Source organism: Zosterops lateralis (genome assembly GCF_965231275.1).
Source record: "Zosterops lateralis genome assembly, chromosome: 3".
In the NCBI taxonomy this organism is placed as follows: Eukaryota; Metazoa; Chordata; class Aves; order Passeriformes; family Zosteropidae; genus Zosterops; species Zosterops lateralis.
Genome location: NC_139764.1, coordinates 8,614,634 through 8,627,857, shown reverse-complemented (window position 1 = coordinate 8,627,857; position 13,224 = coordinate 8,614,634). Strand labels below are relative to the sequence as shown.

Here is a 13,224-nt window from a genome sequence, read left to right as displayed (position 1 = left end):
CCCCTCACTGCTGTGCCCAATGACTCCATAGTTTTCCCCAGGACAGTCCATGCTGCAGTAAGGACTATTTCATATTATCTCCTATGAAACCAGACACACACCAGGTGAGGCAGTGCAGCAGAGAAACACCCAATCTGGCTCTGAAGGGGCAAGGCTGGCTAGAAAATATCAGGTTCCCTGAGTTACATCACCCAGTGTCAATCCCTGAGAATTGCTGAGCCTCCCTCTGCAGAAATACACAACAAGACATACAGACACTTACACTTAACTGCTCCTTCCTTAGGAAAAAAAACCCAAAAACTAAAGTTTTTTAAGGTAACTTAAAACATGTTTTAAAGTACCATAGAACTGTACTGAGTTTTAGAGTTTGTACCCACAACATTTTTAAAACCAAAATTAACCAAGGAAAACACAGCTTGGAGAATTTGTTCTTTCACCTGCCCTCAGGTGACCAAAATGCACAGACATGTGTTTTCATTGGAGATAAATTATGAGTGTGTGTGGTTTGCTTCCTTCGTTTTCAGTGGTTACAAAGAAATTCATTTCAAAATGAAAATGTAGTTTGGGAACAAAAAGCCCAAGACAGCTAGCTTTGAAAATATCACAGAGCATTTAAAAGCGTACTAGAAAAAAATTTAAAAAAGCACTATTTGTCAAATTAATTTCATTATTTATAATAACTTCCATGCTCTCATAAATCTTGATATTTTCATTGAAATCACTGTTATTGATTTTCCCTTTTCCCCAGCCCTAACAAGAATGAAAGATGAACCATAACATAGTCACTTCCCTTTCTTTGTTATATTGATGTGATACATTAGATATTTGGAAAAACTCACTAATGAGACATACTCTGTCCAAGATAAAAATACTCACTTTAAAGCTCTGTGTTCAAAGGATTTGAAAAATGAGCCTTTTTCAGTCTTATTTTCAATGAATTCATTACACCAGTGGGAAATTCTTAGGAAACTTCTCAGAGCTGCACATTTATTTAATTTCATTTAAGATTTTTGTCTCATAAAATAAAGCTAAAAGTTCTCAGGCAGTTTATACCACTATTAAAAACTGAACTAACTTTATTACTCATTCAGCCTCCTCCATTATTTATCCCTCCCGATTTGAAAGTAGGACTCATAAGTGCAGCACCAGGAGTTTGCTGCGAGTCCCTGGAACGCAGCCCCGCCACAATTAGCCACTGATCCAGCTGCTCGTGCCACGCCAAGGGAATCCAAACTCCCTCCTCCTTGAGGCTACAGCTCCACAGAGAAACCCTCCAACATCACAGGCTCCTAACGCTGCATTCCTCAGCTTAATAAACACTATCAGCTCAGAGTCGAGTTCTTCAGCTGCAGTGATATACACACACTTTTATTCAGTAGGAAAGCAGGATTTTTTTTTCCCAATATGAACCTGTTTAGCTTATCTGTACATCCTTTTTTTTTTTTTTTTTTTTTTTTTTTTTTTTTTTTGCCAACTTCTGGTAACACAACTTTATACAGGCTTAAATTGATCAGGCAGCAGGATCTCCTATGCAGAATGAAATACATGTTAACTGTGTTTCTATTTTTCCTCCCCCCCCAAAATGCTTTTACTGCATGAGTAAAACCTCACAAATGCAGGAAAGACCTGTGGCAAACATTCCCATTTTATGAATGGGGTTAGTGAACAATGAGCTCAGAGAAAGGAAGAAATCAAAAAAATCAAGAAATCAAAATTTTGCAACACTCGGAGGAAATGACAGATGTTGCTGAATTTTAATTAGTGATGACAGTATTTCAGATTATGCTTGTTAACAGAAAGACACACAAAGGCCACTGCACAGTACCCAGCTGCCAGGAGGTCGTTGGAAAGTCGTAGGAGACGTCAAGATTTTTTTAATACTTTCTTGTGTCAATTTCAGTGTTTTGCCTTCCCTCAAGATGTATCTACTGTTACTGTAAAAAGTTTCTTCAGTAAATAAGCAGAAGGCACCTTACACAGTGCCCATTGCATGGAGTCCAGGTAAGCCACTTTTTAATTACTATATTGCAAATCAAAAATATGATGCACAGCTTTGCCAGGCTTTGTGCTGATGTGCAGATCTACCCATGTTGGTATGATTACAAGGCAGTAGCAATTCTCAGATGTCTGTGATGGATTTTGAAGCCTATTTCTTGACCCACTTTTTCAGTTCTCTTTATATTTTAAAGTTGGCTTCATATTTTACAGGTCTGGCATAAACAAGTTAACTACTCAAATGTCACAACTTTGTGCTTGCTATGAATTTGTCACATATATAATACAGTTTCTCTGTTTAATACATAGTACCTAATTCTTTTTCTTTCCTTGTTAAAAAGTCCTCTGTTGACTTTAACCACACTCATGAGAATGGAGAAGTAAAAAAACATATTGTTCGCCTGAGGCCTCAGGTGAAAAGAAAAGGTTTCATGGCTCAGAGAATCAATCTTTAGTGACTTCAAAACGTCTTACTCCTGATCCAAGCCTGAAATCCACTGCTTATGTGTCACAAATTAAGTATTATCCCAAAGTACTCCAAATTAATTAAACAAAAACCAGGCAAAAGACAAGTACAGAATAGTTCACTCCTTGACCTTATGTGCTCAATAGATGTGTTTGTACATTTATTTTTATAGGCTCAGGGAGGAAATATCCACACTGTTATATAATATATACATATATATGCATTTATATTGCTTAAAATAATGATGTAACATCACAGTCCCTCAGGAACCCCATGTTAATTTCTCATCTACCAAATTTAGCTTCTGTAAGCTTCTCTTCACCAGCACCAACTGCCCCACTGGGGTAAAATGGTTTATGCCTGCTGGGTTTCATAGAATCACAGACCCAATTAGATTGGAAAACTCCTCTTAGATCATTGGGTCCAACCTATGACCAACATGTCAACTAGACCACGGCACTTAGTGCCACAACAGACTTTCCTTAAACATCTACAGGAACTGTGATTCCCTGGGCATTCTAATGTAGAATCACTCTTCCTGTGAAGAAATTCCTCCTGATGTCCAACCTAAACCTCCCTTTGTGCAGCTTCATGCAATTTCCTCTCATCTTGTTGCTGGTTGTCTGGGAGAAGAGATCGACACCCCCCCCCCCCCGACTTGGCTACAAACTCTTTTCAGAGAGCTGTAGAGAGTAAGAAGGTCCACCCTGAGCATCCTCTTCTCCAGGCTGAACACCCCCAGCTCCATCAGCTGCTCCTTGTAAGAATTGTTTCCTAGACCTTTCACCAGTTCCATTGCTCCAGCATCTCCATGTCCTTCCTGAATTGGGGGGTCCAGAACTGGACACAGCAGCCAAGGTGCAGCTTCATCAGTGCCAAGAGCAGGGGAAGAATCACTTCCCTGCTCCTTCTTGGCCACCTGGGCACAGGCTGGCTCATGTCCTGCTGCTGGTGACCACCACTCCCAGGTCCCTTTGCTGGAGCCAATTTCCAGCCACTCATCCCCCATCATGTATCACCAAGTGAGGATACACTAAGTTCTGGCCTAAGTGTAGAACCCCCCCTGTGGCCTTGTTGAAGCTCATATTCTCGGCCTTGGCCCAACAACCCAGCCTGTCTGAGATCCCTCTGCAGACCCTTCCTGCCCTCTGGCACAACAACATTCCACCTGGGAGTCATCCCAGAATTGGCTAATGGTGGATTCGAGGCACCTCAGGCCAAGCCGATGGCAATGGCCCACAGGAGGGCACAACCTGCCCCTCTACCCAAAAAGAAAAAAAAAGAAAAGAAAGAAAGGATGGAAGAAAGGAAGGAAAAGAAAGGAGGACAGGAAGAGAAAGAGGAAGAAAGAAAGGAGGGAAAGGAAAGGAAGAGAGGAAGGAAGGAAGGAAGGAAGGAAGGAAGGAAGGAAGGAAGGAAGGAAGGAAGGAAGGAAGGAAGGAAGGAAGGAAGGAAATGAAAAGAGAGACAAGAGAGACAAGAGAGACAAGAGAGAGAGAGAAAAGAGAGAGAGAAAGGAGAGAAAGGAGAGAAAGGAGAGACGCGAGGCCGGCGGGCGGGCATGCGGACCCGGCACGGCCTCACAGCCAGCGGGGCGTGGCCGCAGTTCTCCGCCGCGTCCGCATGCCCGCCCCCCACGCGGCGCGGGGCCAATGGCCGCTCGAGGCGGCGCTGCCGTGGCCAATCGGCGGAGGCCTCGCGAGCCGCCCGCCAAAATGGCGGCGGTGCCGGTGGCGGGAGGGATGCGGTGCCGCCGCAGCGGCCGCCATGCCCGGTAGCCGGCGGCGGGGGCTGTCCCTCCGGCCCGCCGCCCTGAGGAGGCGCAGCGGCGGCGAGGAGCAGCTCACCGGGCGGCGGGCGGAGCTCCCCGCCGCGGAGGAGGAGGGGGCGGTGGAAAGCGGCGCGGGCCGAGGCCTGCCCGCCGGGGAGGCGGCGAGCTCGCCCCGCGCTGCAGGTACGGCGGGAGCGGCCCCGGGGGGGGCCCGGCCCTGCCCGCCACCCTCTGGACCCACGGGGGAGGCACGGCCGAGCCGCCAGGAGGGGTTGGTGCGGTGTAAATCTCCGCTGGCCCTGGGAAAAGGGCTGTTGTTGTCAAGAGCACGGCCCGGGGGCCGGGCGGGCCAGTGGTGCCCTGGTGTGCCTTGAGAAGAGCAGCAGGTCAAGGCAGGGGCGCCTGCTCCTCTGTTCAGACACTTTTGGAATACTGTGACCAGTTCTGGGCTCCTCAGGACAAGGACATGGAGCTCCTGGAACAGGTCCATCAGAGAGCGGCAAAGTTGGTTAATGGTTTGGAGAGTGTCTCTTACAAGGAAAGGTTGAGGGATTTGGATCTGTTTAGCCTTGAGAAAACAGAGGGCACATCGTCAATGTGTGTAAATATCTAAAGGGGTCAAAGAGGATGGACCAGGCTCTGCTCGGTGGTGCTGAGCAGTAGCACAAGAAACAGAAACTGATGCAGAAGGAGTTCCACCTGAACACGAGAAAAAACCTTTTTACTGTGCACTGGAACGAGTTGCCCAGAGAGAGTGTGGAGTTTTCCTCAATGGAGATATTCCAGAATCCCGTGGCATGTGCTTCTGGGATGATCCTGCTTTGGACAAGGTGACCCACTGTGGTCCCTTCCAACCCATCCTATTCTGTGATTCCCACAGCAAATACTGAAAACTCACAAAGGAGAGGATAAAACTTGGCTGTGTGGGCCCTTCAGGGCAAAACATCTAAGATGTTCCTGCTGTAGTAATAGCATCTTTTAAATTATTTCTGTAGGCTTTCACATCTGCAGCATCATTTCTAAAGGACAGGGGTGACTAGGTGACTTTCACATAGATTGTTCAGTGCATTTACTGATCAAAGGCAGCTGCAAGCAGGTTTTGAACAGCTAAATTCCTGCTTTTAATAGTCCTAGCCAGAAGAGCCCAGGGAAGAAAATATAGATGAATGGAGGTTATGATCCAGAGTAGTTTGGAAGCCCATTAAAACAGTAGTTCAGCTCAAAGTCTGGGTGAAAGACACAAAGCAAGCAAGAATACAAAATACTCTCTTGTAGAGGTATACATAGTTTTTCTCTCAATATAAGATTAAGTCAATATTCTCTTAAGTGTGAGAATTGATATCCTCACAATCAGATGCTGAGTGTAAAGGTGTCAGGCTCACGTAATGTTCTGTTATCCCTGTGGTGATACAACTGGCAAAGCTGAGAGCCCTGTTCTGTATTTAATGTCTAGTTATGAACAGTATTCCTTTTGTGAGTAAACGAATCCTGAAGAACATGATTTTTTATTCATGATGTTCCTAAAGCATCTTCTTTTGCCTTGACCTGTTCTAAGTGATTTTTTGCCTTTTGTTTGTTGTTTTTTAATAAAGATCCTCTTTGTTTTTGCACAGAGCCATGTTTACATAAGACACCAAAGAGGTCTTTGAGTAGAAAATCCCGGATACCCACTTTCAGCTCTCCTGTCAATGACACCGAGACACAGCAAGAGATCTTTTGGGATTCTCATTCACCAATTGCACACAGACTAGGTAATGCCAAAATCCAGACTTAAGGACACCTATCTGAGGGATGCCGTGGGAGTGTAGTAAAATTTACAAAAGATTTATTGGAAATCTTTCTCTTATAATGGTGGTTTAATTTTATTTTTATTAAAAATCCATAAATTCTTCAATACGGTGCTGAATCAAGCTCTGGTGTTCACAGATTTGAATTCTTTGAGATGTACTGCACTTCATAAACTGAATAGATTTTAAAAATGTTAAGAAGTTTGTTTGTTTTCACAGGCAATGGAAAAACCAAGCAGTCTTCCAGTAGATGCGCAGTGGAAATTTCAGAAATCGTTAATCGTATTGCTCCTCAGGTAATTAATTGTAACTTCCTAAAACAATGTCCTGCATGTGCAGTGATAAGAGAGAACTGTGCTTCAGCCTTTGCCTTGGTTTTAGTCACAGTGGTGTCATGGTCAGAGCTGGGCATGGAGTTTCTAGGACTGAATTCAAGTAGTGAGCACAGCATTGACTGATTGTTATGTGAGTCACAGATGCTGTCAAAGAGGACACAAGAAGGAACTTGCAGCAGCTCCATTTTAGAAAAGTTGACTTTCAGAGTACGAGTTACTGCCCTTGTTCTTAGGGATATTGTTTATTTGTCCTTAATTACTCATCTGTTAAAAGGTAAAAGAGTTTCTCCACATACTGGATTTATGTGGCAGTTGTTTAAGTATTTTGAACAGTCTTGATTGACTGCTGATTGAGAAGAACAAGACCCAGATGAGAGATATTCTGCAATAATAGTAACCTTGCTTCAATAGTCTAAATAATTTTGCTCTTTACCTCAGTATCTCTGCCCTTTCCCTCTTGCTGTGAACCTTATGTCCACAGCCCAGAAAGTCAAAACAAAAGTGCTGTTGCATTTTAAGTGCAAGAAGAAAACATATAATTGTATCTCTTTCATTTCAGAATTCAAATTCAAGCTTGAACTTTGAAGCTCTGAAACAGTTTCATTTAGTTTCTAAATGTCACTTAATTCTGTTAAAAGACTCTTTTTATAAATTAGTTGTAGTGGAAGAAGTCAGATTTCTTTTCTGTAAACATACAGAATGCAATTTAAGGTGTCTGATATGTGCTACTCCTCAGTACTGAAGTAAACTAGCTCACAGCTTGTAACATGAATATGTGTAAACCTGAAGTAGACTGCTAGATTTGCATGACAGACTATACTTCAGTTATTTTAATTGACGTTCCTGCTTTAAATTGATACAGTTAAAGTGATACAACTATCAATGGACAGTGTTGCAGTTATCTCCCTTAACTTGTTTTTGCTTTCAACAGGTTTCATCCAGTTTATTTAGTTTAGCAACTTCTAACTCATGTAAGGTGTGTGTCTAGTCCAGTCCTCATCTGAAATCAAGTTTCTAAGCATTATAAATCTAATTATTCAGGATGAAAAAGCAGCCTGTAATGAAGGCTCCCTTTTAGGCACATGGATTGGGGAGGATGCCATTCCCTGTACACCTGTCATAGTAAAAGGGCGAGCCAGGACAAAGTTAAGTTGTACAAGGTAAGTTACAATTTTTTCTTGCCCATCATAGCTGAGCTTTCATGAAAGAGGCTCTGTGGCTCTGTGTATAGAGGCTCTCTATACAACCATATAATTGTACATTTGATTATAGAATGCTTTTAACTGTGGGTTTGTTATGTCTTCTTGAAGAGGGTGGATATTGGCTGCATACTGGAGGCAGTGGGATTTATTCATTCCTTTGTAGATGTTAAACTAGAGAATGAACAGCTCACAGTGTCTTATAGCTGAACTTGCCTAAACTTTCTCAGTAGCTCTGACTTTATTTTCTGTGTTTTCTTTTAATCCAGGGATCTTAAAATAAAAAATCCTGAAGAGGAACTCATGAAATTGGCTAAGGAGTTTGATAAAAATCTAGTGGAATTAGATGCTGTTCAGGAACAGGAGAAGCTGGGTCACAACTCCATCCAGACCACCTCAGAGCCTTCAAGTAATTCTGAAGATGAAATAAATGTGAAGAACCAGAAATCACTGCTTGGTGAAGGTTCTGAAGCAGATGCTATTGTGTCCCTGAAACCAGTTGGACAAAGCACTGGCATCCCTGTGGCAGAGCCCTGTCAGACCAGCAGTCAGAAGTCTGTAGACCTTGAGGCTGAAGTTGCCCTTCATGCTCTTTTTGACTCCTCTACCCAGAAGTGCAGCGGACAGTTGAGCCAAGGGCTGTCAGACACTTCTTTAAATAATAGTTTTCATAAAGTTAAAAGTACCTTGGAGGAGGAGAACCTTCCTGAGAAAGCTGAAGTCACACAGCATGGTAATTCAGAGGCATGTCAAAGAGATACTCTGTTTGCTGTAGGAGGCGTGGACCAGGCTGGACCAAAACCGGATACTGATACTCTGACTAAGAAAAATTCTCCTTACCCAAAGATGCAATTGGTGGCCTCTGCTAAGCTTGCTGGAGTAGTTAATGATGACTTTGATGACTGGGATACAGATCTTTTGGCAGATGACTCTTTTGTGATGCAAATAACCCAGAATCCTGAATTGATAAGTGCTGAAGAGCCACCACGGATTCCTGCAAATCCATTGGTATGTGATTTCAGTGATGCTAGCAAAATAAAGCAAAGAAGTAGTGGCAATTCAGTAACTCTTTCAGGGTCTGTAAACAAATCTAACAGTTTGCAATATTCACCTTTGAAGCATTCGAGTAAAAACTCACAAAATGTTGTAAAATCGCTGTCTTTACAAAAGCCGTGTAAGACAGAAAACTCAAAGACGGAGACGAAGGCCTTGCATGGCAAATGTGATGTTAAGACAGATAAAATTAAATCTGTTTGGAAGAGTACCCAAAATAGTGATTTCAACCATATTCCTGTTTCAGTGCAATCTGAAATGAAGAATGGAAATGAATCCACTAAGCCTAAAAGTGATGCTCTTCCTTTTTTTCCTTCAAGATCTAATCCTCATAGACAACCAGCAGGAAAACCTGGGAATAACACTCATACTGTTTCCTGTCAGTCATCCAGTGTTTCTACCAACATGAAACCTACTGATCTAACCAAAGTGGTCAACCAAGCTAATACAGGTCACTCAAATCAAGTTGAAATACCAAAGAAATTTCCTCTGTCATTTGATGACTGGAATGAGCCAAAATTCTCTGATGAGGTACTGGGTATGTTTTGTGGATCTGATAGCCTTTGGGATGCAAACTGTGAGGATGATGAGTTGTTATATCAGGTGTGTGATGATATAGAAAAGCAAACTCAGAGCCAGGATGTTAAACAAGGAAATGAAAAAACTAAAACTGTCCAAGGAGCCAGTGTTAATTCCAGATCAAATGCTGATAACAGGTTCCCGGCATCTAAACAAGGACTGCCTGATCTCCTCTTGGCACAAAAAACAAATGCAAAACAGGAGGTTCTGTCACTAAATGATTCCTGTAGGAATTCATCAAAGACAGTGCATGGGCTGGCCACAACAGGTCATGCAGTGAACTGTAAGAACATCTCAAATCCTCAGACTGTGACCTCGGGTCCTTCCGTGGAGTGTAAAAACACACTGCCCAAAAACACTCACCAAGATGCCTCTGAAGACACTGCAAAGACTGTTTCAGGGAAATGGTACAGGTCAAATTCTGTGCCAGCAGGAGAGGCAAGTTCTGAAGTAAGTCCTGTTAATGGAGTCAATGTTTTTGGTAGAAAAGCCCTGGACAGCTCACGTTCCTTGTCTAATGCAGGAAAGATTCCAAGCAGCAGCTCCGGTAACAAAACTTCACTGGTGCCTTCAAAGTTCAGGTTCCGAAAGATTAACAGTTCTCAGGGTGGTCTTTGTGTAGGGTCTGAAAATCCAGGGAATCATTCTGGCGTTGGAATTACTCTGCAGGGTTTGGAAGGAAGCAGGAATCAGGTGAATGTGACTTTGCACAGCAAGCTTGACAATAAGAAATCACCTTTCAAGAGGCACCTTTCAGAGTCTTTTGCACAGCCTACATCAGGTATTTGTCTTTATCACTATTAGACTGTTAATGTTTGTTTCCTTTCTCTAGTCACAATGTCAGAGAAGTTTGTACTGTGTTGCAACTTAAAATAGGCTTCAATATCCATCCATTCAGTTAAGGTGCTAGCAGATGTTCTAAGGAGAAATCTGGAGGTTATTTTCTCAAAAATAAAATTGTCCTGATGCATATCTTGAATCCTGGTAGTTCAGGACACCTGTTTTCCACTCCACTTCTTTAAATACCTCACACCCTCTCTCCACAGACATTCAGCTTCCCTAGGATCAAGCATAGTGTGATGCAGAACTCAGCATACTATTTACTTAATCTGTTACTTAAAAAAACTTTTATTTTGATGCACAGCAAAACCCTAGTTAATGATGGGACAGGGGAAGAAGACACCAGGTGATAAAGAATGCCGGCTTTTTTATATTCCACTTGGAATTTGGAACCTCAAATCACTTGGCACTTGTCAGAGCTCAGCCTGTACTGTTGTTTGCTCTGTGGCTGGAATTGTCAGTGAAATATTCTTGTGTTATTAACACTTAAGATGCCCTTTCATCCAGAGGAGGGGTCAGTCAGTCCTTTTTTGCCAAGCAACTATCAGTAATATTCCATGCTCAGTGTTACTTCCTGGGGAAATGTAGCACCAGTCAAGTGCCAGCCAGTTTTATTTTTACTTGGTCTCACAGCTTGGCAAAGTTTTAATCAATAGTCATTCTGATAAAACACACCTTTAAGAGTGTCCTGTATTAACCTCTGTTTTCAAGAAGCACTGTTGCAAAAGCAACAAAACAATTAATCATTGAAGAAGGAGTATTTTAGTTGTATCTTCCCCAGCAGAGAAGTATGTCAATGGAAAGTAGCAATTTTGGATTATAAGGGGAGAGAAAATTAATTATTCTGTGGAATGTGGAACAAAAGAAAATAGAATAGATTTTCTTTACAGACATAACTTTCTTCATCTTAAATTTTGAGGGAAAGGACATTAAGCAAAAAAATGAATATTAAGTGATCCTTTCAAAAATTACTATTTAATTTTTCATGGACACTTTAGTGAGAAGAAAATACATCCTTTTTTCTATTTATTCAGTTTGAATACTTACTAAAACTACATTACTTGGAAATTGGTGTATAAACATAGTAAAATTATTGATATGTGCAAGGAGGGTTCCTGTTGGTTCCACTGGGGTCAGGATTTTATAGTGTGGGAATTTATAGTTCTGTAACACACCATATAAAATGCTATGCTTAGCTATCATGTTCTTGTCTCCTTTGCCAATTTTTATTGCTACTTTTGACCTTTTTCAGCCTATCTTGTTTTATTTGTGTGACACCTGTACTGTGTCTGACCCTTGTGTCTGTACCCTCCCCATGTCCATATCTCTGCCCAACTCACTAAATTGTAGAGCCCTTTTCACTCTGATAACCTTAATTTTCCTAACCCATCTCCTGTGTTGTCTCCTGATTGTCATAAGGTTCACTTGAAGGGCACCCGAGGAAAATCTCCTGGAAGCAAATGTGCACATCCCAGTGTTTTCATTGGGAGGGTAATAATCAGTAGCACTACAAAGGTCATGCATCTTGCCCCCTTTTCCTGCCTCAGGGACAGGATAGATGAGCCATTTTTAACTTGGGTGCCTGGTGTGTCAGAATAGTTTGTGCTCCTGCCATAGATCTTCCACCAGTGAAAATGGCTCAGTTAAAATACATATTGAACAAACCTGAAGCTCCTAATACATAGTTGTTGCTTTTTTTTTTTTTTTTTTTTTTATTTTTTTTTTTTTTATTTTTTTTTTTTTTTTATTTTTTTTATTTTTTATTTATTTACAGTGTCTGCAGTAGAACAAAAAAATAGAAAATGTTCTCAAGAAGAGATTGAAAGAAAGAAACAAGAAGCTCTTGCACGAAGAAAATCCAGAACACAGGCATTCTTTAAAGATGCTTGAACTTGGAGTGTATTTTTTTCCTGTGGAGTAACCTTGTGGTAGGGAAATACTGAAATGCTAGAGGACACTTTTTAAACTGTTCACAGCTACTGATGGCAAGCTTTTACTGTTTTCCAGTATAAAAAGATCTGAGCCTGAACCATAACTAATACTCTGGAGGCACTTAGTTTTAATTAAAAACAATCAGTTATAATTGTGTAGTCCCAAACTACATTCAGCTAGATGGAGACTCTGTTGAGTTGAAATGATGAAAATCATGGAAGTATTGGTATACACACATAATGAAGGTGTCATTGCAAAGTATTATTGCAAGGATTCTAATCTATAAGACTCTCAAGTACACACAGACTAAAAAATATTAATGTTTGCTCTCAGGTAGTAGAAAGTTTTGACATTTTGGCTTAAATAAAATAAAATCTAGGAAACATCCAGCATCAGAAAACTAATGGAAATCAACAGACTCTGGAAAGTTTGTCTGTTACCTGAGGTAAGAATTGTACATAGAGAAGGAAAATTTTAATATAAAAGTTTCATTATGCAAAAAAAAGTGTCCTACAGAGGACATCTTAAATTCTTTTAAATTCCTTTCAGGAAGAACTCTAAATAGCCTAAGGAAATTGGGCCACCTTTTTCTAAATGCTCATCACCCAGCTAATTAGAAAAGGTAGCCTATGCCATTTTACCAAACCATGAGCAATATACAATACACCAGGTGAAATCTCAACAGTTATGCATCAATTTAGCCTTATGGATTGTACATATCTTCAAACTAAAGGCTGTTAAATTATAAAAATGCTGTGTCACATCAGCTTAACAGGCTGATAGAAATTTTGAGCTGATAGATTGGTGTAGAGCTCAGACTGCAAAAACTGCCTCTGGGTAAGCTGCAAGATATTTTTCAACTGAGAAACGCTTATATGTAAACATGTGACACTGTGAAAAATGACTGTAATGTTTCTTTGTAAATAAAGGACTTGGAAATGTTCCTCCAAAGGTTGGAGGAAGCTTTTGATTTCTGTAGTAATGCCGTTTTTGTAATTCTTGAAAATGTAAGTATTGTATATTTGTAAGTCATCATTAAACTTTTTTTTCAAATTTTCCTAGTCTGGTTTTGAAAATACTACATTACAGAAACTGGTAAAAGGGAGCAAAATGGGAATTCCATGTAGAATTTACCTGGAGTCTTCCCTTGGTAATTTCCCTAATTACTCAATACCTCAATTTTCTACCCATAGTGGGGACAAAAGTGCTTCCTTTGATCCATTTAAACTAACAATCCTTGATGGACAAACTGTTTCAACACACAACC

The 13,224-nt window shown here is 41.1% G+C and overlaps 1 protein-coding gene and 1 long non-coding RNA gene across 4 annotated transcripts in view; one reads left to right on the top strand and one right to left on the bottom strand.

Annotated features, from left to right (window-relative positions):
- Positions 1-13,224, bottom strand: part of LOC310907079 — a 273,979-nt gene that overhangs the window by 125,775 nt on the left and 134,980 nt on the right. The window lies entirely within an intron of this gene.
- Positions 4,229-13,010, top strand: ETAA1 (ETAA1 activator of ATR kinase; the record flags this gene model as incomplete). 2 transcript variants are annotated; one of them, XM_083856681.1, is made up of 6 exons in its annotated part: positions 4,229-4,415; positions 5,846-5,983; positions 6,239-6,315; positions 7,396-7,514; positions 7,823-9,966; positions 11,800-13,010. In XM_083856681.1, 6 exons carry the CDS (start codon positions 4,229-4,231, stop codon positions 11,913-11,915), a joined length of 2,781 nt encoding a protein of 926 aa, XP_083712807.1. In that variant the 3' UTR covers positions 11,916-13,010. The 2 variants fall into 2 exon arrangements, with proteins under 2 accessions (XP_083712807.1, XP_083712808.1); XM_083856682.1 differs by lacking the exons at positions 4,229-4,415; positions 5,846-5,983 and having other exon boundaries at positions 7,433-7,514.